Below are 23,742 nucleotides of genomic sequence, written 5' to 3' on the forward strand. Positions count from 1 at the left end.
GTTAGTACTCCTCTTATTAGATGATGGCCTTTGATGATTATGGTGACAGATGTTATGAGGGCCTTAATAGCAGCAGTATACCACATGTTTTTATCTCTGAATCTGAACCTCACAAAGCTTAGGGAAGCAGGATCAAGATGTAGAGGCCGGCCCACAAGCAAGGTGTGGTTAAAGCATTAAAGGGGGGGAGGAAACCATGGGTGTTGGAGAATCAAAGTGAGACTTTGACATACACATGCACCATGAATGAGAGATCCAAAGCCACCAGGAGTGCTCACCCAAAGTTGAGCTCAAACCTTTCATCAGGAATAATTCTCATTCTTTTTTCATTGTGGAGTTATCAGTTACCACTAATGTGTTCTTCATCTTTGTGGTAATATACAAAGTGCACAAACACCAGAATCGACAAAGGTAGCTAGCACAACTTTGAGGCCAAGGTAGCACCAGTTTTTCATGAAAGGGAGTGGGCTTGAGGAAAATCGGATGCAAGGACAAAATCTTTATCTGTGACGCTACACGCTGCTACTCACCATTGCTTTACTGATAATTCAAGCCTGTGCCTGAATAAAGTATTCTGATTCCCACGTAAAATTCAGTGGTTCTAAAAAAGTTTCGTTTTTCCAATCTAAACTTATAGGGGTGATTGTTTGGTTTTTCCAAATAATATATTTGCAAATGAAAGATAATTTATGAATAAAACTTTTATGTACGTGTTCTTAGCGATCTAAAAAACAAGACTAAAAAATAAGCTTCGATAAAAAAACCCCCTAAAATCAACTTCAAATATATGATTAAAAATTTAAATTTTGGTTTATAAGTATAAACAAAAACGAAGAGATGATACTCATATATATGTATTTGATCCTAACAAGCCATATGACGGTCTTGGTGTCTTGTTCCATTACCATGTCATGTGAAGGTGATCGGTAAATCTAGGGCCAACTGCAAATTTGTCATCGGATTGAATCTTTATCACAAAATTGCCATTAGAAAATTACAAAATTACCACTAAAACTGTCTTTCGAGTGACATCATTGTAATAAAGAAAAAAATTAATGGCAAATTTGCAAAAGCCCTGTAAATCTATACCGGCCAAGTTAGCAGCGAACCGACTAGGGCGCGTTAATTCAAAATTCGACTTATAGATATAAGTAAAAGCGAAAGAACGACGGTGTAATAGTATCGAATGCACGCTCATGAAAGATGAGAGAGTTTTTCTCTCTTGCTCCGAACGCTCCCATAAATATTTTGTTGTTTACAGGAGGGTTTGTCTCGTAAAGTGTTCTAAATTAGTGAAGACACCCCTCCTCTGCGCCGCCGGCGAAAACGATATGAAAAGCCATTTGCAGGATGGGCATCAACCATGGGCTGGACCAGAGGTCCGGCCCATTTGCACAAGCAGGCTGGCCACAAGAGCACTTTTCTCTCAGGCCCATTACTGGCTAAGACACATACGGTCCATCCTCTGGTCGTGATCACCGAACGCTTACATCTATTCTGCTGGCCATGTATCCAGATTGTTTGGTTTGAGCTACAGTTCGTCTATTTTCACTATGCACCTCTTTAAGTCTAAACTTAGACATCCATATCGGCCTAAACTCAGTTTGAGTATAGTAAAGCGAGCAACTATCATCTGTCGAAAGTTTCACCTCTCGCTGCTATGGCACCTATCATTATGTCAGACGATACTGTTCGCTCTGGATGGAGTGACGTTCAAGGAGTGAAGATCTGGAGCATCAGCAAAGCAGCTTCAATAACTTGGTGTAGCTTGTAAATACATAGGAATATGTTTTTTTTAATTGGAGGACAGATAGATTGAAATCTCGTGAAAACCTCCATGGCCAAGACCGAATGAGGCAAAATTTGCTGTAACACTCCCAAGAAACATGATACTCCCTCTCATTTTATTTGTCATACATTTATGTATGGAGGGAGTATTAGCTATGGTACATTGCAAGATATGAATTATCTATAGCACACTTTAAAAACGTCTAATTGCATGATGGACACTCTCGCTATTATTTAATTGTTTAGTAGAAAGACAAAGAAAGAAAAAAATTTAAAATATATTTTTGCCTCTTAATGCCAGATGTATAAGCTCACAGTTGCTGATAAGTGGGATCAATCAAGAAGGCTCATGGGAGTCAGAGTGCGCGCTCACCGAGGTGGAGTGTCTTTGCCATACAGTGACCAGATCGTCCTCAAGTCAATTAAGATATAAACAACTACTAAATATCAGCACGGATATAATAAAATAATACTAAAAGTGTTCATTAGCTAATTACACGTTTTTAAGTGTTATTGAACCAATTCAAGTATTGGCAGTGTCCCATACGCAATTACCCCCTTTTGGATGTACTGTAACAAATTTTACCTTCCAAGTTCTAGAACTGTATAAAGGAACTCAGTGCCAGCAACTGCAACCAGTGCTGCTGATATATATTTTCCCTCTGATGCTGTATGGTGCTGATTTTTCTTGGCCATTTGAATACTCAAGAACAAGATGATGACTGACGAGTAGTAGTGGTGTCTTGCAGCGACGGAATGGTATGGAAGCTCGCCTTTTTTTTTTTTTCTGATCGGAAAGTGGACGCATGGCGAGGAGGCAGAGAGAATCGATTCATTCCATGGCACAGTCAAGAGAGAGTAGAGTAGTCAGGCTTCCAAAGCTGTGCCACTTGCGAATTGCCATTGCCATTGCCACACCTCTCCTCTTCTCTTTTCTTTTTTCCTTTTGATCATCTTCTTCTTCTTCCTCCTTAACCAAAAGAACCTGCCTGCCTACCTACCACTAAGTGGCTACAAGGAACAAATACTAAAGAGAAGCAGGGGACACGTTTCGACTTTGAGCTCCAAAAGCCTTGATCATGGCCGTCGTCGTCGTCGTCGTCTCATCTCTCCCTGCATTGTTTGTGTTTCACCTGTACGGTTTGTGTGTGAGAGAAGCAAAGCACATACTGAGTGACGCTCTTCTTCTTCTTCTTCTTTTCTCAATGTCTTGTATACGACCATGGAAAGAAAGAAAGAAAGAAAGAAAGAAAGAAAGAAAGAAAGAAAGAAAGAAAGAAAGAAAGATACCTTTGTTTTTTGTTGTTGTTCCTCTCTTCGATCACTTCTCTTTTCTTTTTGTCTGTCGAGTGATAGATCGAACCTGCAGGACAGTGGATCGCTTGATTCCAACGCTAGCTAGCTATCTTCACTTTCTCCTTCCATCATTTGGTAGATAAACTCTATTAGGTTATTCCTGTCGTTTTCATCGCATAACTTTCTTGGTTTTTTTTTCTAAAAAAAATTACTGACATGGTCTTGTTCAGTGCTGAGAGCTTTGGCATGCTGCATTTTGCCGAATCAGTTCTTTATTAATTCGATTTAATGATCCGCTGGTCCTAAAGCACTCTCTTCTACTAAGACTTTAGTTCTTAATTTGCATGGGAGATCTTTTTTAATTCTTAATTTCTCTAAAGCAACATAGGATCACTGTTACTATTCACCTTTTGATAAAAGATTTGCATGGGACATGTTCTAATGGTTTTGTGGATTTTTAATTACCTTCTCAATACTAAAATATAGCAACTTCAATCTCCATTTTTTCCCCAGAATATTAGAACTCTCTCACCTATTTTCTCATCTCAATCAAACAACAATTTCTCATTTAATTTGTTCACTTGCTCCTCACTTAATTTCATTCACCCACCTAATTGACGTGAAAACACACTTAAGTGTTTGTATTTTCAGACATGGGAGTATTATTAGTTAATTATCGTTTGCAATTTATGGAGAAAATAATAGAGATCAAAAGATTAGACGATGCTGATCTTTTTGTTTAAGAAAAAAATTGCATGATCAATGCTTAAACTCTCCTTTGAAGCTTAGGATTTTCTTCTCTATTCTGTGTGGGAATTAAGATGAACCATATGCATTGTTGAAAGCTAGTTACTTTCGACAGAAAAAAAAGAGAGCAAAGGAGAAGCAACATGAATCAAAGACATTTTCTATATGCTTCTCATCATCATGTTCATGCATGCTTACATATGTATAGCAATATAGCATGTGGAATTCTAAAGTTGGTGGAACAGAGAATCAAATCAAACCAGATATCAGTATTGTCTTTTAAGTTAGTTATTAACTTCTTTTACAATTGTAAATTCAATTTACTTTAAACCATACAGATAATCCGATGAAGAGAATCTAGAAAAGCCTTCAGGATTAACCAGAAGCCATCAGAATATATAAATACCCTGCACGATCACGTCATGCTGATCAACTGCAATGCTACTCCCTCTTTTGTCATAAGGAGACGTTAATGAAGATGACAAAATGTCGAAATATCCCTCTCTAAGAAAGTTATATTGACCGTGGATACGTAAGATAAGGAGCATCGAAGAATTAAACTTTTTCGATTTAAATTTAAGGATTTGATTTTTAAACAAAAAAGTAGCGGGTGGAACCATGTCTAGGACAACAAAGACTCAAACCCTAGCCTACGATCCGAGCCCTTATAAAAATTAAAAAAAAAGTTAGAAAAGATAACGTATTTGAGCCTTAGTTGTGACTCCTAGCTCATTCCACCCGTATGCATAGATAAGATATGCACAAGGTGGGGTGGGGTCGTTTTTTCAGCTCAAGAAATTAAGAGACAAACGCAAACACAGCTTAGGTAGACAGAAATTCCAGCACCATGTAAATCATCCAATCGAATACATGTTTTTAGCAATCTAAAAGCAAATGTTATAAAATAAACTACGATGAAAAAATTTTCTAAAATCAACTTTAAATTTTAAATCTAAAATTCAAATTTGACTTCCAACATAATGATAAGTGAAAAAAAAATGGGGAGCACAGACCAGATTAGATGCTGGATTAGTAGTGTCAGTAGTTGATCATTGGCTTGGCCGGCAGGCAGTGTGATGAAGCAGAGGAGGAGAGGCTGGCCGGCATGATGCAGGTGGTGGCAGGAGGGGGACATGGATGCACGTGAGGAGAAGCGGTCAGAGCGAGCCATTCGTTGCACTTGCAGATGGAGTTGCTAGTCTACTGCAGGCAGCGGCAGCAATTGCTAGCTACTCCTAACTACAGCCACCAACAGTTTCTCCTCTAGTTTTTTAGTTGCTCTGCCGGCTTTCTAATACTAATAGATTTAAACAGATAAATATAACACATATATTGATTTATATCTGAATTTATATAAAAACATCTTATAAACTAAAACGAAGGGCGTAGTATTTTATTCCTAAGATATTTTGATCCGACCACTCCATCCAAAAGATAGATAAGTATTGGGCGACTCAACACTCGACGCCCCTCAGAAGGGCATCAAAGCGATGATATGTGTGCCCCACTCCCTGAAGAAGTCTTTGGAACGAAGGCTCCTCCTACTTATTGCATTTGATATCGCAAGAGCTTGACACTAGATATGTGTGGCAGACTGGCACATCATGCCCTGTGCTCTCACATTAATTTGGATAAGAGTGACCCCTGTCATTCCATGAGTAGGTGTTAAAAAGTGGACATGACTCACCTTGTCCGATCAGTCCCGTGGTTATTATTTTGGAACCCGAGGAACAGTGTGCATCATTGGTCTAAATAGGGTGTGCCTATTAATGGTTTATGTAGCATTAATTAGGTTTATGTAGTCATCTCTTTTGAGGCACTCTGGTATCTCCTCGATAAAATTATAAAAGAAGGATCATGCTCCCAAAAGTAGAGGATGGACATTGGGAGGATTGAATCCTACATCTAGTCTCTCTAAACATATAAGAAAACACGAGAACACGGTACAAGAAGTAAGATATTATGTCGTCGGGCAGCCCGACCTATATGTGTGCTTTGTTATGATCCTAGTTTAAGATGTTAAGCTTTTTTTTCGTCCACACACAAGATAACACTCCCTCTTGTGTTCCATGGGCCAAACCTAAATAGGGTTATTATTTTGGAACCCGAGGAACAGTGTGCATCATTGGTCTAAATAACAGCCAACCAACGCAGAGGTACCTCCGACCAGCGAGCCCTTAGCGAGGAGATCTTGACCACAAGCTTTCTAACGGCTGGTACTCCCGTTTACTTCCTTCGTCGTGCAGCCCAGGTAGGGCCACGTCATCCAACAATAGAAATAGGGGTGTGCCTATTAATGGTTTATGTAGCATTAATTAGGTTTATGTAGTCATCTCTTTTGAGGCACTCTGGTATCTCCTCGATAAAATTATAAAAGAAGGATCATGCTCCCAAAAGTAGAGGATGGACATTGGGAGGATTGAATCCTACATCTAGTCTCTCTAAACATCTAAGAAAACACGAGAACACGGTACAAGAAGTAAGGTATTATGTCGTCGGGCTGCCCGACCTATATGTGTGCTTTGTTATGATCCTAGTTTAAGATGTTAAGCTTTTTTTTTTTGTCACACACAAGACAACACTCCCTCTTGTGTTCCATGGGCCAAACCCAAATAGGGGTCCGACGGATACCTCACCAAAGGAGTTCATGCTATGACAACAATTGTTGTACGCTATAAGACTTTTAGTCTTTTTTCTAAATGCATATGGATTATATATATATATATATATACTCCGACAATATAAAAAAAGAATCCAATCTTGCGCTCCCACCCAAGCGAACAGAAGTAAAAAATCCAACTGCTTCCCACTCAAAAGAAAATTAGACCAAATAAACAGATTATGTTTCTATGCAATCTATATATTTGGTCCATTTGATGGATGGATATATTATAACTTAAAGTAAAACATCGGCAAATAACTATTAACAAGTAAAATTGAGCTGGTTCTACGATGCAGTGCTGGTGGGCCCGTAAGTTGTAGAGCCAGTAGGACGACGAGATCCAAGTAGCCCGCCACAAGCCCACTCAGTACAATACACTAGTCTCCAGTACCCAATGGTAAAAACTACAATACTGGTGGGGTAAATCTCGGAGCGTGAATTTTTCATTTAAGTAAATTGCATCTTGTCCATATTTTATTATCTAATTTTTACTGTGAACTATTATTAAATCTATCATTTCAATTTAGACATAGCAAATTTGTCATTATTACGGTTTAGACCGCTATAAATAAATTTGCACTACATATTATTGACCTCAAATACATAGGCTCCAGCTCCGATATACGAGAAACTCCCACCGAAAGGAGGATCCGACATGGCTAGAAAAATTGTTTGATGTGATTTAAACAACAACAACATCGACAAATTTATTATGTCCAAAGTAAAGATATATGTTTAAAAGTGGTCCAAACAACACAAATAAAAAATATGCTCAATTTGATATGAAACTTGGATAATAGAAGATTACCTAAAGTATTATTATTTTTTACCAAAGAGAGTTATTCTTTGCTCTCCATGGCAAGTCATCGGTTCCCTCCATTACAACCTATCGGTGATAAATAAATAAAATGAGGATATAATTTCTACATATATCCTTAATAATTTAAAATCAAGTGCTAGAAAATAAACCATGATAAGAAAACCTTAAAAACAACTTTAAAATTAATTTCTAGAATTTAAAATTTTACTTATGTTATAAGCTGAACAAAGAAAAAGATGGAGCCAGTCAGCCAGACATATAGTAATAATTGTATTATTGTAAATGGCATTTTTATACAGAAGAAATATGCATGTAGTTTCTTATCAACAAGAAAAAAGAGGCAAGTTTATCTTGAAGCTGCAAGCACTCGTTTTGCTTGTCTTTGATATACAGTCCACGAGCAACTGGGTATATACATTGATGTCGTTGTATTCGTGTAAAAGTGTCTGTCCAATTCAAAATTTAACAAACCATGTTCCATTGATAGGTCAAAATTTAAACTAGTCCCAACATCTTCAATTTTTAGTTCGATATATGCGGCAAATCCCACCCATTGACCGGATAGGCCTTCGTTTCTACGAAATGCCAGCTCTGAGTGACAATTGATTTAATTAGCTTATACTATACTTGTAATGGTTTAGCATGCTACACTCATACTCTTTTTAATTAATCTGTAGCAGGAGCTCTGCTAATTCATTAAAAAAACACGAGAAAATTACAAACACCGGTTATATATAACCTTAAACCGAGAAGATTGTGTAATGCACCACACGTTGACAAGTCTAATATAGCCAATCACAAAAAGGGCACGTAAAAATCCAACAAAAGTGTTAACAACTATCCAACGCAACGATCCGCGAACAAGAACACAGGGAACAACGCGATCAACTTGGGCGAGAGATAGGATTTAGTATTACGAACCAACGAAGCTTGCACACGATACAAGTACGCCTTCCGCCGCCGCCGCCGCCGTCGTGTTCCAAGCCGAGTTTATCTGCCAGCTCACGTGTTGTTTATATACAAGTTCATTACACGGCCCAGTTTGGCCCAATAGCTAGATCGTCCAATCAGGCCCAGTATAACGTTGATTAGCCCTGGGCTGCCTCCTAGGTTTCATGTTCTCCTCCTGTTCACCATCCGACACGTGCATGTCTCCTACCGTAGATAAGCTAGGTTCCCTGACACAAAAGCAAACGGCTCTACCAAACCTTTGAGACGTGGATGCAGTGATATTGTGCCGTGATATTCTCGGTGACATTAAGTCACTGATGTGTGAGACCCATATAGTTCCAAACACATGTGAGTCTCATACGTCAGTGACATAATATCACCGAGAATATCCCGGAGACCACGGAGCAATGTGACTGAATCCGGATTCCAAACTTTGGTGCCCTAACATATGCCCCACGCCCAACCCACCATATGTCATCGCCACAGCTCATCACACACCCATGAGACAGCCCTAATAACTTCATCAAGACATGCCTGCAAAGCCATCGACGTGCACACGTTCCACGCATGCCCTCCCAGACATATTATCAAAGTCATCCGTTTGCTTTTCGTAATCATAAGTAAAAAAGATAAAACTTATACAGCAAAGACTAATAGATATAATATGATAAAAGTCCTAATTATGCATTATGCAAGGTCATCGGTTAGCATATTAAAAGAAAAAACCAATCAACAAATTTGCAAACAAATTTGCAAACGAAAGATAATTTATAAACAAAATTTTATATATTGTGTTCTTAGTGATATAAACACAAATGCTAGAAAATAAACTATAAAATAAAAACTTCAAAATTAATTCTAAATCCAATGTTAAAAATTCAGCTTATAAGCTAAAAAAACGAAACAACGAGATAAACCTTAACGCAAAAACAACTCAAAAGTTAAAAATAATAATACAAAAAGAGATCATCGACGCCACCTCCCTAATTGCCACGCGGCCTGTTTCAAAAGAGAAAAATGCTACAAGGCTGTCTATTCTGAAATTGTTCCAAATATCTCACGGCTCAAGTGTGTGAAACTTACTTGTCATTATCGATCTTTTTCTTTCTTTACTATAATTCCTTCATAAATTAGGCCATGTTGATTCTTTCCTTAGGAACAATGGCACTCCAATCATAATCCTCCACCCTTATGCTATAATTTATCAAAAAAATTAGGCAAAATAATACAAGGGCAAAGCAACAATTCAACGGAGGGAAACCCTCTTGGGCCCCTCAAATCCCAAGTTGTGAAAAATGTAGTACACTCAAAACACTAACTGGATAGAGTACACATTATATGATGATTTTTCTTGTGATTTTTTAAAAAGAAAGTTTAATTAAATTTAAATAAAATAAAATAAGGGGAGAAAGAATCCAAGAGCAATTAGGATGAGCAGAAGCGTCTCTTTCCCGGACAATTTCCCGGCAGAAGTATAAATGACAAGCAGCCATGGCCGCCCTCGCGTCCTGACAAAACCTTACTTATAAGCCACAGACAAGTGCAGCAGCAGCTCAGCTCACCACCCTCTTCTTCCTCCTCACCACCAACGAGCCAAAGAACCAAGAAGCGAGGAGGAGCTAGTCAAGATTCAAGAACGGGAGGATCGAATTGATGATGTCTTCTGCTGTGATTCCGCCGCCGCCGTCGCCGGAGAGGAGGGTGCCGGTGGTGGCAGACGATGGGGGTGGTGGAGGACACGGGGTGAAGGGGGAGGAGCGCGGGGGAGGGAGCGGGAGCGTGGCGGGAATATCGCCGAGCATCCTCATCATCGCCGTCATCGTGGTGGTGATGCTGCTCGCGTCGGTCTCCATCCACTACTTCATCCGCCACCTGTGCCGCCACGCGCGGGGCGGCTCGTCCGCCGCCGCGGCGGCCTCCTCGGCGGCCCCGGTGCTCCCCGTCGTGGTCCGTGCCGGCGCCGCGGGGGAGCAGGGGAAGGCGTCGGCCGAGCACGCGGCGGAGATGGAGCGGCTCATCGCGCGGCTGCCGCTCTTCACCCTGGCCTCCTCACTGGCCGCGCTCCCGAAGTCGTCGAGGGACTGCGCCGTGTGCCAGAGCGCGTTCCGCGACGACGACGAGCTCCGCCTCCTACCGGCGTGCCGCCACGCCTTCCACTCCCGCTGCGTCGACCCGTGGCTCCGTGCCAACCCGTCCTGCCCGCTCTGCCGCGCCTCCATCGCGCTCCCGCACCCGCCGCTCCCGGAGCTCCTCCGCGTCGAGCTCGGCAGCATCAGCAGCCGCCGCTCCAACACCAACTCCGCCGCCGCCGTCGCCGCCGCGCCGCCCGAGGGAGCCGCCGTGCGCGCATACCCTCTCCCCACCCTCCCCAACTCGGAGTACCTCGTCGAGGAGGAGCTCGAGGTCGTCATCAAGCAGCCGAGCGCCGCCGCCGCCATAGCCGCTCCACGAACCGGCGAGCCGAGCCAACATCCGCTGCCTCAGGTGGAGCGTGGGCAGCCGTCGTCGGTGACACCAACGGCGTCGTTCAGCTCGGCGCGGTCGCAAGAGCGGTGGAGCAACAGGTGGAGCAGCCGGTGGAGCAGCCGATGGAGCAGCGGGCGGTGGAGCAGCCGGTACGACGCCGGCACGGTGACGGCGGCGGCCACTGCTGAGTGGTGGTGGGACATGGACGGCGGCGCGGCGCCGCCCGCGCGGCGGCGCGAGGTGGAGGAGCAGGGCAACGCGTTCCACGGGTTCATGCGCTGGCTCACAGGGGCATACTAGCAATTAACCGGCAATGAAAGTTTGATCGCCGCTTCCGCCGGCGCGCGCCGGCGATCGCCGGAGAATTCAGTCTGAATTTGTAACGAGACGAAATGAATCAGCTGGGCTTTTTTTTGGTGAAATTTTGTGTATTTTTTTTTGCGTGCGTGGATTTCAAGGCGTGGGGGTGTGGGGGAGGTTTTGATGGCGTACGGATTTCAAAACTGCTTCCGAATTGGAGAATGTCGGCGGGAAGAATGAGGAATTCGGGGACTTTGAGGCAAACCTGCTCCTGCTGCCGCCACCACAATCAATGAACTGCCCAATCAAAAAAAAAAAGGAACTGAATTTTCAGCTCGTCCTGCATTTCTTTTGTTCTTTGGCTACTGCAACTTTGCAAGGATGTGCATTTGACACATTGTTCGGCTAGCATGTGTTTTAAAGTTGAAAATGGATTCAAAACAGTATTTAAAGAGATTCATATGCAAAAAGCACACTGTTACTGAGCTTAGTAGTACATTTGGATTCAGGAGGCTATGCTTCTGAGCTTGCCAACAAGCACATTTTCAGGTTATGAAACTGATCATGTAATAATATCTGCATAAGATCAGAGTTTGTCTCTTTTTGTCGTGGATGGAGTTGCAGCAGTAGTACTGTAGTAGTAGTATCTTCTCTATCTAATCATGGCATGGGGTGTGAGGTAGTAGTACTAGAGTACAATAGTAAACTTTGAGGGCATGGGTGCTGTCAGGGAGCTAGCATGCATGGATTTGTTCCCACACAAGATCGAGCTAGGCTGATGGATCACGATCGAGTAGAGAATGCAGTGCATGCACATGTGATCGATGGGAGGGAGGGTGTGGATTACGGGTTGGGAGATTCCTGGTCCTTGAGATTACGCACAACGCTACAAAGCTCGATCGCCTCTGTGGTGGTGGTAGTAGGAGTAGCTGGGTCTCTCCCACACTGGTACTTGGAAAAGGACTCTCCTGTCCATTTCTATTGCCATTTGGGACGGCTGCTAGCTACTGGTACCTTCGGTGCTTCGCTATATATTCTTTTAGGTGGTATTTAGTTGCCAAAATATTTTTGGTAAAAACATCAAATCAAACGTTTGACCGGATATCGGAAGGAGTTTTCGAACACGAATGAAAAAACGAATTTCACGGCTAGCCTAGAAACCGCGAGACGAATCTTTTGAGCCTAATTAATCCGTCATTAGCACATACTGGTTACTGTAGCACTTATGGCTAATCATGGACTAATTAGACTCAAAAGATTCGTCTCAAGATTTTTTCCATAACTGTACAATTAGTTTTTTGGTTCATCTATGTTTAATAATTTATTTATGTGTCAAAAAATTTGATGTGATGTTTTTAGAAAAAATTTTAGAACTAAACAAGTCCTTAGTAGCTTCGCTCACTCGATGTCACAATTAGCTGCTAGTTAGGTTTACAGGATCGTCCTTTAGCCTTTTGGAGAACAAAGGAAAACGATGTATCTACAAATAAAAAATAATTTATAAATAATTTTTTTATATATGTTGTTCGATATATCTGCAAACGAAAAACGATATATCTGCAAAACGATTTAAATGTTTTATTCACAAATTATTTTTTGTTTGCAAATATGTCGTTCGACTGTTTTTTATGAAAAAGCCAAACAATATTATTTGCGGGATGTTTTTCATCGCATAATATATGTTTTTTTTTCATATTTGTTTCTTAATCCTGAAGAATGAAAATACAAAAGTTTTATCCATAGGTTACGATTCGTTTACTTCTCTAATGCTTATCAAGGTGAACTCAACCAATCATACGTTAAGTTTTTTTGACCGGGTATACATATATATATATATATACTACAGTGGGTAGCTAGCTTGACCTAGCAGCTGCATGCTTGCCTTTACAAGTCGAGCAGGGGTGAGGTGAGCCGAGGCTGAGATTGATCAGTCTTGACAGAGCCACGACAGTCGTGCATGCATGTCGCTTTTGTGGTTGGCATGCCATGAACCGGAAGCCTTTTGATTCATTAATGGTTGAGATAACAAGATAGATAAAGAAGCATTAAGTATTTTAAGACAAATTTTAATTTTAAAAGTAGTCGTATTATACTTCAAGAGAGAAAGTATGTGTCTACGAGGACATGAGCTTCAACCAGTGGTTTCAGTCCATGAGGCCACTGGTAGCCTAAACAGTAAACACCTTCCATAAATCAATGTTGTAAAATAAATTTTAGTGAAAATTTATAAAATCAACTTCAAATTTAAGGTTAAAAATTTAAATTTTAGTTTATAACATAAGTAGAAGCAAAAAGACGAGGCTGCAATTATACATGGTTATTACATCTTACCTAAACTATAGTTACCTACATGTGACATGCTTGAGATATTGGAGCTTCTCATAGCTCTGTCGAGTCTCAGTCACAGCGTTTGGACATAGTATGAGCTACAGGACCATACACCCTGCTGCTGAAGCCATGAAAAACGTACACTGCTCCACCTTTGCATTGGTCCATGCATAGTAACTGAAAATTAGTGACACCACCGAACTAAAATCGTGTGTTAATAATCTGAGTACTAGCTAGCTAGCAGTGATGAATTGGTACTGATGCATGTATCGATCCATCGTCCATGGAGAGGCCAACAAGTACTGGCATGCATGCCATATTGCCATGGCTAAAGCTTCTGCTTCTTCTTCTTGTTGTTGTTATCTCGAGCTAGGGGAGACAAGCAAAAGCAAAAGGCCACCCCTGCTTCTGGATTCTGCAATGCAATGCAATGCAATTTCCTTTCCTTTCAAACCTTCTTTTCCTTTTTCACTACTCCTCCCTACAGCTGACTGACGATACGTACTGCTCTCTTTTCAGCCTTGTGCTAGCTGCTGCCTGTGACCTGTTGCTGTTCACCAGCCGATCCATCGATCCATGGAGGAGTCCATGAAAAAAAAAAAGAGAAAAGTTTCAGAGAAAGAAGCAGCATTTGCCATCGATTGACCGACACAACACACATGTTTCTCTCTAGCTATCTATAGGCTGCATTGCATGCAATGTCCTAGCTAGTATAGTACAGTACCGGAGACCTGTCTTTTTGCATGGTCTGAGCTGAGCTGATGAAGATCAAGTGTGCTATGTACTGCGTTATCAGCAAGCAGCTCGACTGCTCAAGTGTGGACTGCACCAACCTGCGCGGCTGCGCGCAGAAGCAGCTAGCACAATGCTGAGAGTAAAAAGATGGAGAGATTTTTACTGTGCGCCTCGCATGCGATGCGAGAGATGCTTGGTGCTGGGGGAGCACATCAGATCAGGTGCACTTGGAGTTACCTATAGCTAATTACTGCTCCGCCAAAAAAATGATTTCTAAGTTTGACCGTTCGTTTTATTTAAAAAATTTATTAAAAAATTAAAAAATAGTCACATATAAAATACTATTCATGTTTTATCATGTAATAATAATAAAAATATTAACCATAAATTCTTTTAAATAAGACGAATAGTCAAAAATTCTATCAAAAACTTATAAATTTATTTATTTTGGGACGGAGGTAGTAACTAACAGCTACACGGAAGAGAAACTTTTGTCGGAAATGACAAGGAGAAGAATCAAAATGGCAAATCCAGCGTGTAATTAAGCTTGTAGTTGAATGGTTGATTAGTAGCGGCATTGCCAGATCATGACGACTCTGTACCTGTGTGATACGTGACCGTTTTGCTCCTAGACACTTCAAACACCTTTCTTACCGGAGAGATTTTTGTGTTACTGATAGGTTCAGCCCAATTGATTGGCGGCATACTTACAAACAAAAAAAAAGTAATTTATAAATACAATTTTTATAAACATGTTTTTCCAATTTAAAAGCAAAAGATAAAAAATAAGCTACGATAAAAAACCTTAAACTCAATACTAAATTTAAAGTTAAACATTTAAATCTTAACTTATAAGTATAAGCGAAAACGAAAAGACAAGTACCATTGTTTCTCAAGTGTCTGGGTGAATTAATAGACAAATTTATCAAACTCCAAACACGTGTGGTTTTTTTGAAGTTTTCTTATAACATTGTTTTATTGAGCCTGTAACCCGTACCAAAACATCAAAATTTTAACCAGTTTTTAATTAGGTAAATGTGAAACATACTGACGCGGGAGTACAATTGAGATGTATTACTATCTCCGTCGATAATAACCTTATTTTTTGTTTTTCCGTGTCTAACGTTTGACCATTCGTTTTATTTGAAAAAATTATAAAAAACTTTAAAAAAATTAGTCACATATACTATTCATATTTTATCACCCAGTAACAATAAAAATATTAATCGCAAAAAATGGTAGATAAGATGAATGGTCAAACGTTGGACACGAAAAAACGAAAAATAAGATTATTATGTGACGGAGGAACCGAGTTAGTAATTGAGATCTCCAGGAAAAATAATAATAAAAAAGGAAGGAAAAGGTAGGAGAAGTTGTTTGGAGAGTGATCGAGAGAGGCCAGCAAGTCGCGCCTTCCTCGCCGCAACCTCTTCTTGTATATACGCGCGTAGTACGTGCGTCGTCACCCATTGCATCACTCGACTACGTATGTACTTACGTACTTAATTACTCACGCATACTACTTAGTCCGAGAACAGGTCGAGCGTTTAATTATCCGTCTTATTTAAAAAATTTAAAAAAATAGTCACACGTAAAGTACTATTCATATTTTATCATGTAGCAACAATAAAAATATTAAATATAAAATTTTTTAAATAAGACGAATAGTCAAAAATTCTAAAAAACGCAATTCGTTTATTTTGAAACGAGTTGGTATGTCCACTCCTGCGAAATTTCTCACCCAATTACCCAACTTAGGATCATATGCGACTCATGCCATAGGTATTAACTATAGTTCATTGCTTTCTCCATTTTTCTTCGAATATATTTGATCTACTTTCTACCCACCTAGAAATTAAGCATGCGCTGCAAACTAATGACCTTACTTTTCGTTTCTATCTGTGCTTATAAACCAAAATTTAAATTTTTAACTTTAAATTTAAAGTTGATTCTGGTGCTTTTTATTTTTCATTTTCGTAGTCTTTACTTTTAAATCGTATATAAAAATTTGTTCATAAATTAGTTTTTGTTTGTAAATATATGGTTTCGTATTTTGAGGGAAAAAAGCGAACTGATGATGCTAAAAGCTGATGGGGTTTCATTAATCTCGGATACATACGTGCCGTTTTATATCCTTCATAAATGAAAAGATATATTTAAGAATGGCCCCAAATAAAACTTTGGTTATAACATGTAGCACAAAGTGTAATTTGAAATATATTAACACCGTTCTCAATGAAATGATCGATCTTTTTCATGTTCTTATTAATAGTCACAGTTTGTACTATTTTAAATCGAATATATTTTGGTACAGAATAAGTAAAGTCGTATATAACATATCTATGCGGCAATCTAATCGTTAGTTGGATGCATTATCCATTCAAGCATGCATGCTAAAATTAAACTAGTATGGTACATGAATTAATTAAGAAATGTTTCGCTGTAACTTCCGGCACGTCCAGGTAGAGCACACACGTCGGACTGACTGCACACGCATGCGTGCTACACGAAGACTCTCTGCAAGCAAAGTCGTCGTGCGTACGTGTCCACCTGCCCGATCGCTTGACCGAGACCTGCATGTCATCTGCGACGAGATTTGGTTTCATCCGTCACTTTGGTCGATCCGCAAGTTTAATTAAAAACAATTAACTAGTTAATTAATTAATCTGCCCGATTTAATTGCACCCGGCCCCTCGTGCGACGGCTAACCTAACCCCTCATTAGTTTAGTGATTAAGGTTAATCTCGTTTAACTCCGGCGTTTAATTACCATACATGTGTAGTGCTGCACCAGAAAAATAAAACAAAGCACGCATTGCTGATCGGGGAACCATTGGCTCAATCTGCTTTTGATTTGTGTGTACGTACATGTCGTCGTATGCCAGATCAAAGTCGCTGCCTCTGTCACGTCATCTTCTTGCTTCGACCTTCTCTTGATCTGCATATGCATTTTTCCGGCACGTCCATGTCAGCTAGGAATACGTCGGTGTTAATCATCTTTTCGCTTATACACGTACTCGTAGGTTGTAAGCTAAATTTTAAATTTTACCTAAAATTTACGGTTAATTTTAAAATTATTTTATTATTCAGTCTTATCTTTTTTATCATTAAGAGCACGCATAGAAAAGTTTATTTATAAATTATTTTTTGTTTATAAATATGTCATTTAGCTTATTCTTATAATAAGCCAAAAGTTAACCGCTGTACTGACCTATCTTTTTTTTCGTTGGCAAGGAATTGAATTTTATAATGGGACATATGGTTCAATTCATGGACGAAAACCAACAAAAATTCCGTTTCCACGTGAACAAATTAACCATATATTTTTAATTAGTAGAGTATTATACTCCTCTGCACTGTTTTCAGTTCGCTGGTCCAGTATTGATATAATGCAAGTACTCTAGCTTGTGTATATTTGCGAATACATGCATGCCTGGTCATGTGTACGGCTGCAAGCTTGGTCCAGACGAGGACAAACAATACACAGTGGTCCCTTTATATTTTAATATATAATGCATTATGGGTGTTTGTTTCTCGGGGCTAGTCACATCGGATGTTTCGACACTTATTATTAATAGTAAACATAGTCTATTAATGAAACCCATCTATAATCTTGGGCTAATTCGCGAGACGAATCTAATGAGCCTAATTAATCCATGATTAGTTATGTGATGCTACAGTAAACATTTGCTCCTTATAGATTAATTAGGCTCAAAAAATTCGTCTCGAGGATTAGCACTCATTTATGAAATTGGTTTTTTATTAGTGTATGTTTAATACTTTAAATTAATGTTCAAACATCCGATATGACATGGGGCTAAAAAATTTAGCCCCATATAAACAACCCCTATATTAGATATGTACTTTGTCATTTTATTTTTTTTCAAAAAACAGTGAAACATTACTCATTTTGTTGTGACTATCCTACTACCAGGTGTAGCTACTCTCTTCACGTCTAAGGTACAGAAACACTTTCATACATATTTCTGCTCTCTTCCAACAAAAAATAAAAACTCTGTACATATAGTTATATCATTCATATAAGATTTAATAGTGTCTATACTTTCTGTTGGGTGGGAGCAGAAACAGTTATGAAAATGTTTCTTCACCTTAGATGTAAAGGGAGTAGCTACACCTGGTAGTAGGATCTAATTTTCATATATATATATAATATTTGTAAAAAAAACTTTAAATAAAACGAATCGTTAAACATTGAGTATAAAAGTCAAAGCATAATGCATAAGAGCGAGTACTACACATCCACTGTTGATTGCCAACCGTTGCCGAACCTAGTCGATCTTAATGTAATGTGTATTATTTGTTACTATGGTGATATGGTGATATAGAGGGGGATTGTTTGGGTGTTTCATAGAAAATACCAAACGGTAGTAAAATAAAAATAATTTATGAATAAAAATTTATATATATTTTAGATATCTAAAAGTTAAGACAGAAAAATAAACATGGTTTTAAAGTCAACTCTAAATTTAACGTTAAAAATTCAAATTTTCTCTTATAAGCATAAGCGAAAATTTGGCTCCGAGGTAGCATTAGTTCTATTATAATTTATTACCAATATTTTGTGTGGCCGGCCTTACCATGCAGCCCTAACAAGTCGCTACTTTTTCACCCCATCTTCGCTTCCACGGATGGTTATAATTTATAAGTCAAAATTTGTATTTTTAACCTTAAATTTAGAGTTAATTTTATGGTTTTTTATCATAGTTTATTCTCCGGCCTTGAAATTTTAGATACTATATATACACACAAGTTTTGTTCATAAATTATTTTCCGTTCGTAAATAATTTGTAAATAAAACTTTCATATACATATTTTTAGTGATCTTAAAAAAATAAACTTTAGTGAAAAACCTCATAATCAACTATAAATTTCTGATTAAAAAAATTAAATTTTATGTCATATAAGTAAAAGCGAAGAGATTAAACGATAAAAGGGAGGATGGGCCTAGGACAGTACGTATCGTGTCATGTACAGTAGCCAATTAAGGCCCGGCCGGGCAGCCAGCGTGTGCAGTGCAGCTAGCAAGGTACAGAGTCATGTGTGATCCACCTAGATCTCTCTCTGCCTCCTTTGCTGCGCCCTGCCAACACTGCAGATGCAGATATGGCACAGTGAACAATACTGCTCGTTGCGGCCACTTGCATGCATGCAGATTGGTCGTGCACGGTAGAAAATGGACAAATCGATTTGTGTCTAGGTGATGAGGAGTGAAGTAAAATGACCTGTAACCAGTCAACTTTATCGTAAAGTAAAATCAATTGTATGACAAAAGGACAGTGGCAGATATAATCAACGGAATTAGGTGGTCTGATTCAGTACCTATTTTTATTAATCTTTAACATAAAATTTTAGGTGTTTTTTTTTGGGTCTTCAATGGCTTTAACAGGGCTTGAGCCCCCACTTCCCCTCTGCACTAGATCCGCGCTCCTGCAAAAGGGTATAGTTAAACCATAGAAAATTGTTTTTCTTATAAGTTACGAAGAAAAAAGTTGAAAAATTTTCATTCACTTAAATTTTTAAAAATATCTTCATAGATTAATGTGTGTATACGTTCTATTCCTCCACTTTTCTTAATTATATGAGGTAAAATTCTTCCAAACCGAAAAACCTTAATGATGCAGTGTAAAAACAGAGGTAACCGAGTGGGCTATTAAACAAACAGTAGACGATGTGGTAATATTTAAACCTAACAGTTGGCTTTATTATTATTATTGATCTTGCTCTAAAATACCCCTTGGTAAAACATGGTCATAATCATAAGATTAGTAAAGCAACTTCAGAATCCATCGTTGAATCGTTGGTCCGAACAATACTACTCTGGGAACTTACTTGGGCTGGAATCCTCGTGGTGATTCGGGCCTTCCAAATGGATAGCTATAGCCCAGTAGATTTTGCGGCCCAACAAATTTGGGCCTCCAAATGGATAGCTTCATAGCCCAGTAGATTTTGCGGCCCAACGAGAAGCCGCGCCTCTTCCGGAACCATCGAGAAGAAAGGGAGGCCTTCGTCAACCTCATCTCATCCTCGAGGGAAAAGGAGTAGAAGAAGCAGATAAGAGAAGCCGCGTCTCATCCTCCTCTTCTTCGTCTAGAAGCTTCTGCGCCTCCGGCTCGCTGTCGCGAAATGGCCCCAGCCCTCCTCGCCGCTGCATCGCCCTTCCTCCTCCACGGCGCCGCCGGGGGTGGCAGCCGCAGGCCGCTCGTCGCCGGCGGCGGGCGCCGCGCCGCCTCTGCTCTCCGCGTTGCCGCCCTCAAGTACGACCCTTCCAAGGTAAACTGCGTTACGGGTGGGGGTCGAGTTCTGGTTCCAGGGTTTTGGGGGGTAGGGTTCTGATATCTGGCTCTTGTGGTGATGTCCAGGTGGCGCCGCAATCCGACCGGGTGCTCGTCCGTCTCGAGCAGATTCCTGAGGTATATCTCACTCCACTGCTTGACAATGCCATTTTTTTAACTTAATTGCTCGATTGCTGGTGGTGTTAGTTCCTACTACGGATGCTTCTGCTTCAGCGAATACTTTGTTGGCGTGCCGTGAACTGAAACATCTGGCCATCTGGCTTTAGGTGGAATGCTAATGACGGTGTATAATTTGTACGAAGGTTGTTTTCTGGTTTTTTTTTTTTGGGGGGGGGGGGGGTGCGGTGGTCATTTCTGCATCTTTAACTTGACTATGATGCTTCAATTATTGTCTTTTGGCACTGATTTTGAAACTTGCATTGCAGTATCTACGAACCTACATGTTTAGATAGCATAAGAAAATTCCGAATTCTGGTGTGGTGTTCAGCTCTCAGTACTGTCATTGTTTGTCTTGCACAACACCATGTGTTTACGCTTAACTTTGGATAATTTAGCTACAAAAAATAATTGAGGTGGAATGGAACCGATTTTACAATGCCTATCATTAAGTGTGATCAGTTTGACACACTGGGTCACCGGGTTGTCTAGGATTGCAAGTCTTTTTGTCCAGTATGGCAAATAATCATTATCATAGCATTTTTATGAGGAACAAGTTCTGAAAATTTTGTTTGGCAAAAGTATAAATGTGTATTTCCATGAAAATCATGACATGGAAATTCTGAAATTATAGATGCAGTCACCTAGATTATCTTGTCAGTTGTCACCCAGCCGACTCTTATATAACTGTTGACATATGCAGAAATCTGCTGGAGGGGTCCTGCTACCGAAATCTGCTGTTAAGTTTGAGAGGTATTTGATGGGTGAGGTAAGATCTTACATTGCAATTGTATATTGTTGTAATTATTACCTTCATTGGGCTATAGTTCCTTAACATCGTACTGTTTCTGCCAGATTTTGTCGGTTGGTGCTGATGTTAGTGAAGTTGAAGCTGGAAAGAAGGTAAACTCTTCTTTATACATGTTATATGTGCTTATGTACATCAACAAAGCAGAATTATATGCTTGCAAAACTTTGACATATTATACACTTCTGAATGGCAAGTACCAGCTTGTATGTTGTTGCATGTGGTGGTGTTCACTTGGTATAGTACTTCCTCTGTATTTTAACAGATGACGTCATTGATTTTTAGTCACACGTTTGACCATTCACTTTATTCAAAAATTTTATGTAAATATGAAACATTTAAGTTATAATCAAAATATTTTGATAATAAATCGAATCACAACAAAATAAATAATAATTACATAAGTTTTTTTTTAATAAGACCAATGGTCAAATGTGTACCAAAAATGTAACGGTGTCATCTATTAAAATACAGATATAGTACCTCCATAGTACTGCCTACTACACTTAAATGCAGGAGGGATCTGTAATGACAATTTGTTCTTTAGGGTATAGCTAAATTAATGATGACTTGCAGTTTGTGGCAGGTTTGGTTTTTAATCTTTTATGTGCAGTTGCCCGCAGAAGTTGTAATTACAGTAAACTTCATCCATCAGAAAATGCAGTCCGTATTTAAAATACTTTCATATGATTACAGCTGCTTCCATTGATCTTTTATTGGTCAGAAGTGAGCAAGCGTTGCTGCGGTAGATAACTTAGTAGAAACTTAAGTGATAAACCCTCCATTGTCCACCATTGGAATCTTCAAATCACTAATTTACTAAAAAAAGTATATTGAGATTTTTTGCCAGGAAAAATCTAGCACGAAAATTGCATTAGCTGGTCATATATGTTAAGGGTAGTAGCTGCAACCACCAAGCAGAAGTGCAAATATATCTTAATGTTAACGCTATACAGACTGGAAAAATCTGCCCGCTGCTAAATTTTCCTGTGTGCTTTGATGTGGCAATGATCCCCATGGTCAGCAAAGCCTCGTTAGGGCTTGCTTATCTTGTGACTCTACACAAGCTATTAGCTTTTGTTTTAATGTATGCAATGTTGCAATATACAGTTAACTTAGCATATTAATGTTTCTAGGGAAAGATACTCGAGACTTGCTGCATATTATAAAATCTGCATGAATACAAATGTCGATATGTTCTCATGGAAACTCCAGTTTGGTCAGCAAAACATGTGATATTTTAATTCAATCTGCTTAGATGCTATGACCAGGATCTACTTCATAAATCTGAAACCACTGCCTGCTTATGATCTCTTTTTCTGCCCTTTATTTCTCTTTCTTTACTCCCTTGATCTGCAATGCATTTTGCATATATTCTGCTTTCACCGTGTACATTTGACACGCACTAGTGTCCTTTGTATTGAATTAAAATGTCAAGCGCACATGATTCACCAACCTGACTGCTTGTGATTATTGCAGGTTCTCTTCTCTGACATAAATGCTTATGAGGTAAATGGATTGGATTCTCCCTAACTGAACATATTATGTGGTCTTGTCCTTAAAACGAAATTTCCCTTCCTGTCATCTGACTTGCTCATGGTATTTCATATACTCGCAGGTAGACCTGGGTACCGATGAGAAGCACTGCTTTTGCCGGGAGTCTGATCTCTTAGCCGTTGTTGAATGAGCTTTACTCCGAAATCTTAGTGTCCAATTCCACAGGCTAGAGATAATCCCAAATTTATTTTCTTCTATTTAGTGGTGATGAGTTGAACAATTTGATATGTCATTCTCTACAAATAAATTTTGGCTTCTAAGAGTATAAATTGGGACAACGAATATCCTATCAATCAATCTTATTTACAGTTAAACTAAGTTTCTTAAAAATATTGATGTCCTGGAGATAAAACGAAACATGACTTTGTGGCTAAAAAAGGTCGTAGTCTAGAACTCAGAACGAGTTGTTTCCAATGCACGGCTGGTGCTTAGAGCTGGCTGCTGAGTGTTGACCGCAATTCTTGCATGAAGCAAAAGCCTTGTGTATCTGTGCCAGAGAATGTTACCTTCCGGTTTTTCTCACACACTAGATCGCACAGTTCAGCTTAGAGTAAACTATTTTGAAAGGAGAAATATTTACACAATGCTTGCAGTGCACAAAATCATAGTAGAATGGTAAACGCTCTGTCTAAAAAGAATCAACTTCTTGAGATAAATTTGGACAACTGGATGTTCAGATTTATCTTCAGAAATTGTTTTTTTCCCCTTGGACGGCTGGAGTAGGCGTATAGTGCTTTTAGGATTCATGCATGCATATACCAAGTGCTAGGAGAAAGTTTGAGCTGGAGCTGGCGTGGACGGCGGCATGTTCAAGG

At 39.5% G+C, this 23,742-nt stretch overlaps 2 protein-coding genes and 1 long non-coding RNA gene across 3 annotated transcripts; 2 read left to right on the plus strand and 1 right to left on the minus strand.

Moving 5' to 3' along the window:
• Positions 1-2,245: 2,245 nt before the first annotated feature.
• Positions 2,246-8,289, minus strand: LOC107305129. The gene is made up of 4 exons (XR_001551227.1): positions 8,235-8,289; positions 7,302-7,379; positions 3,079-3,206; positions 2,246-2,921 (listed from the first exon to the last, which is right to left on the minus strand). It is a non-coding gene; the product is annotated as an uncharacterized LOC107305129 (long non-coding RNA).
• A 1,514-nt stretch (positions 8,290-9,803) lies between these two features.
• LOC121055571 (RING-H2 finger protein ATL65-like) lies at positions 9,804-11,593 on the plus strand. The gene has a single exon (XM_040528342.1). The coding sequence runs from the start codon at positions 9,918-9,920 to the stop codon at positions 11,028-11,030; it is 1,113 nt and encodes a 370-aa protein (XP_040384276.1). The 5' UTR covers positions 9,804-9,917; the 3' UTR covers positions 11,031-11,593.
• Positions 11,594-20,121: 8,528 nt separating this feature from the next.
• On the plus strand, positions 20,122-23,245 carry LOC102701210 (10 kDa chaperonin 1, chloroplastic-like). The gene is made up of 6 exons (XM_015841603.2): positions 20,122-20,383; positions 20,473-20,523; positions 21,266-21,331; positions 21,418-21,465; positions 22,850-22,879; positions 22,989-23,245. The coding sequence occupies exons 1-6, from the start codon at positions 20,237-20,239 to the stop codon at positions 23,055-23,057; spliced, it is 411 nt and encodes a 136-aa protein (XP_015697089.2). The 5' UTR covers positions 20,122-20,236; the 3' UTR covers positions 23,058-23,245.
• The last annotated feature ends 497 nt before the right edge of the window (positions 23,246-23,742 follow it).

The sequence above is a fragment of the Oryza brachyantha genome, chromosome 10, assembly GCF_000231095.2.
Source record: "Oryza brachyantha chromosome 10, ObraRS2, whole genome shotgun sequence".
NCBI lineage: Eukaryota > Viridiplantae > Streptophyta > Magnoliopsida > Poales > Poaceae > Oryza > Oryza brachyantha.

Coding starts and splice junctions, on each gene's coding strand:
- LOC121055571 (XM_040528342.1), top strand. CDS start 9,918: ATGATGTCTTCTGCTGTGATTCCGCCGCCGCCGTCGCCGGAGAGGAGG.
- LOC102701210 (XM_015841603.2), top strand. CDS start 20,237: ATGGCCCCAGCCCTCCTCGCCGCTGCATCGCCCTTCCTCCTCCACGGC. Junction 20,384..20,472: donor TCAAGTACGACCCTTCCAAG/GTAAACTGCGTT, acceptor GGTGATGTCCAG/GTGGCGCCGCAATCCGACCG. Junction 21,466..22,849: donor AAGTTGAAGCTGGAAAGAAG/GTAAACTCTTCT, acceptor TGATTATTGCAG/GTTCTCTTCTCTGACATAAA.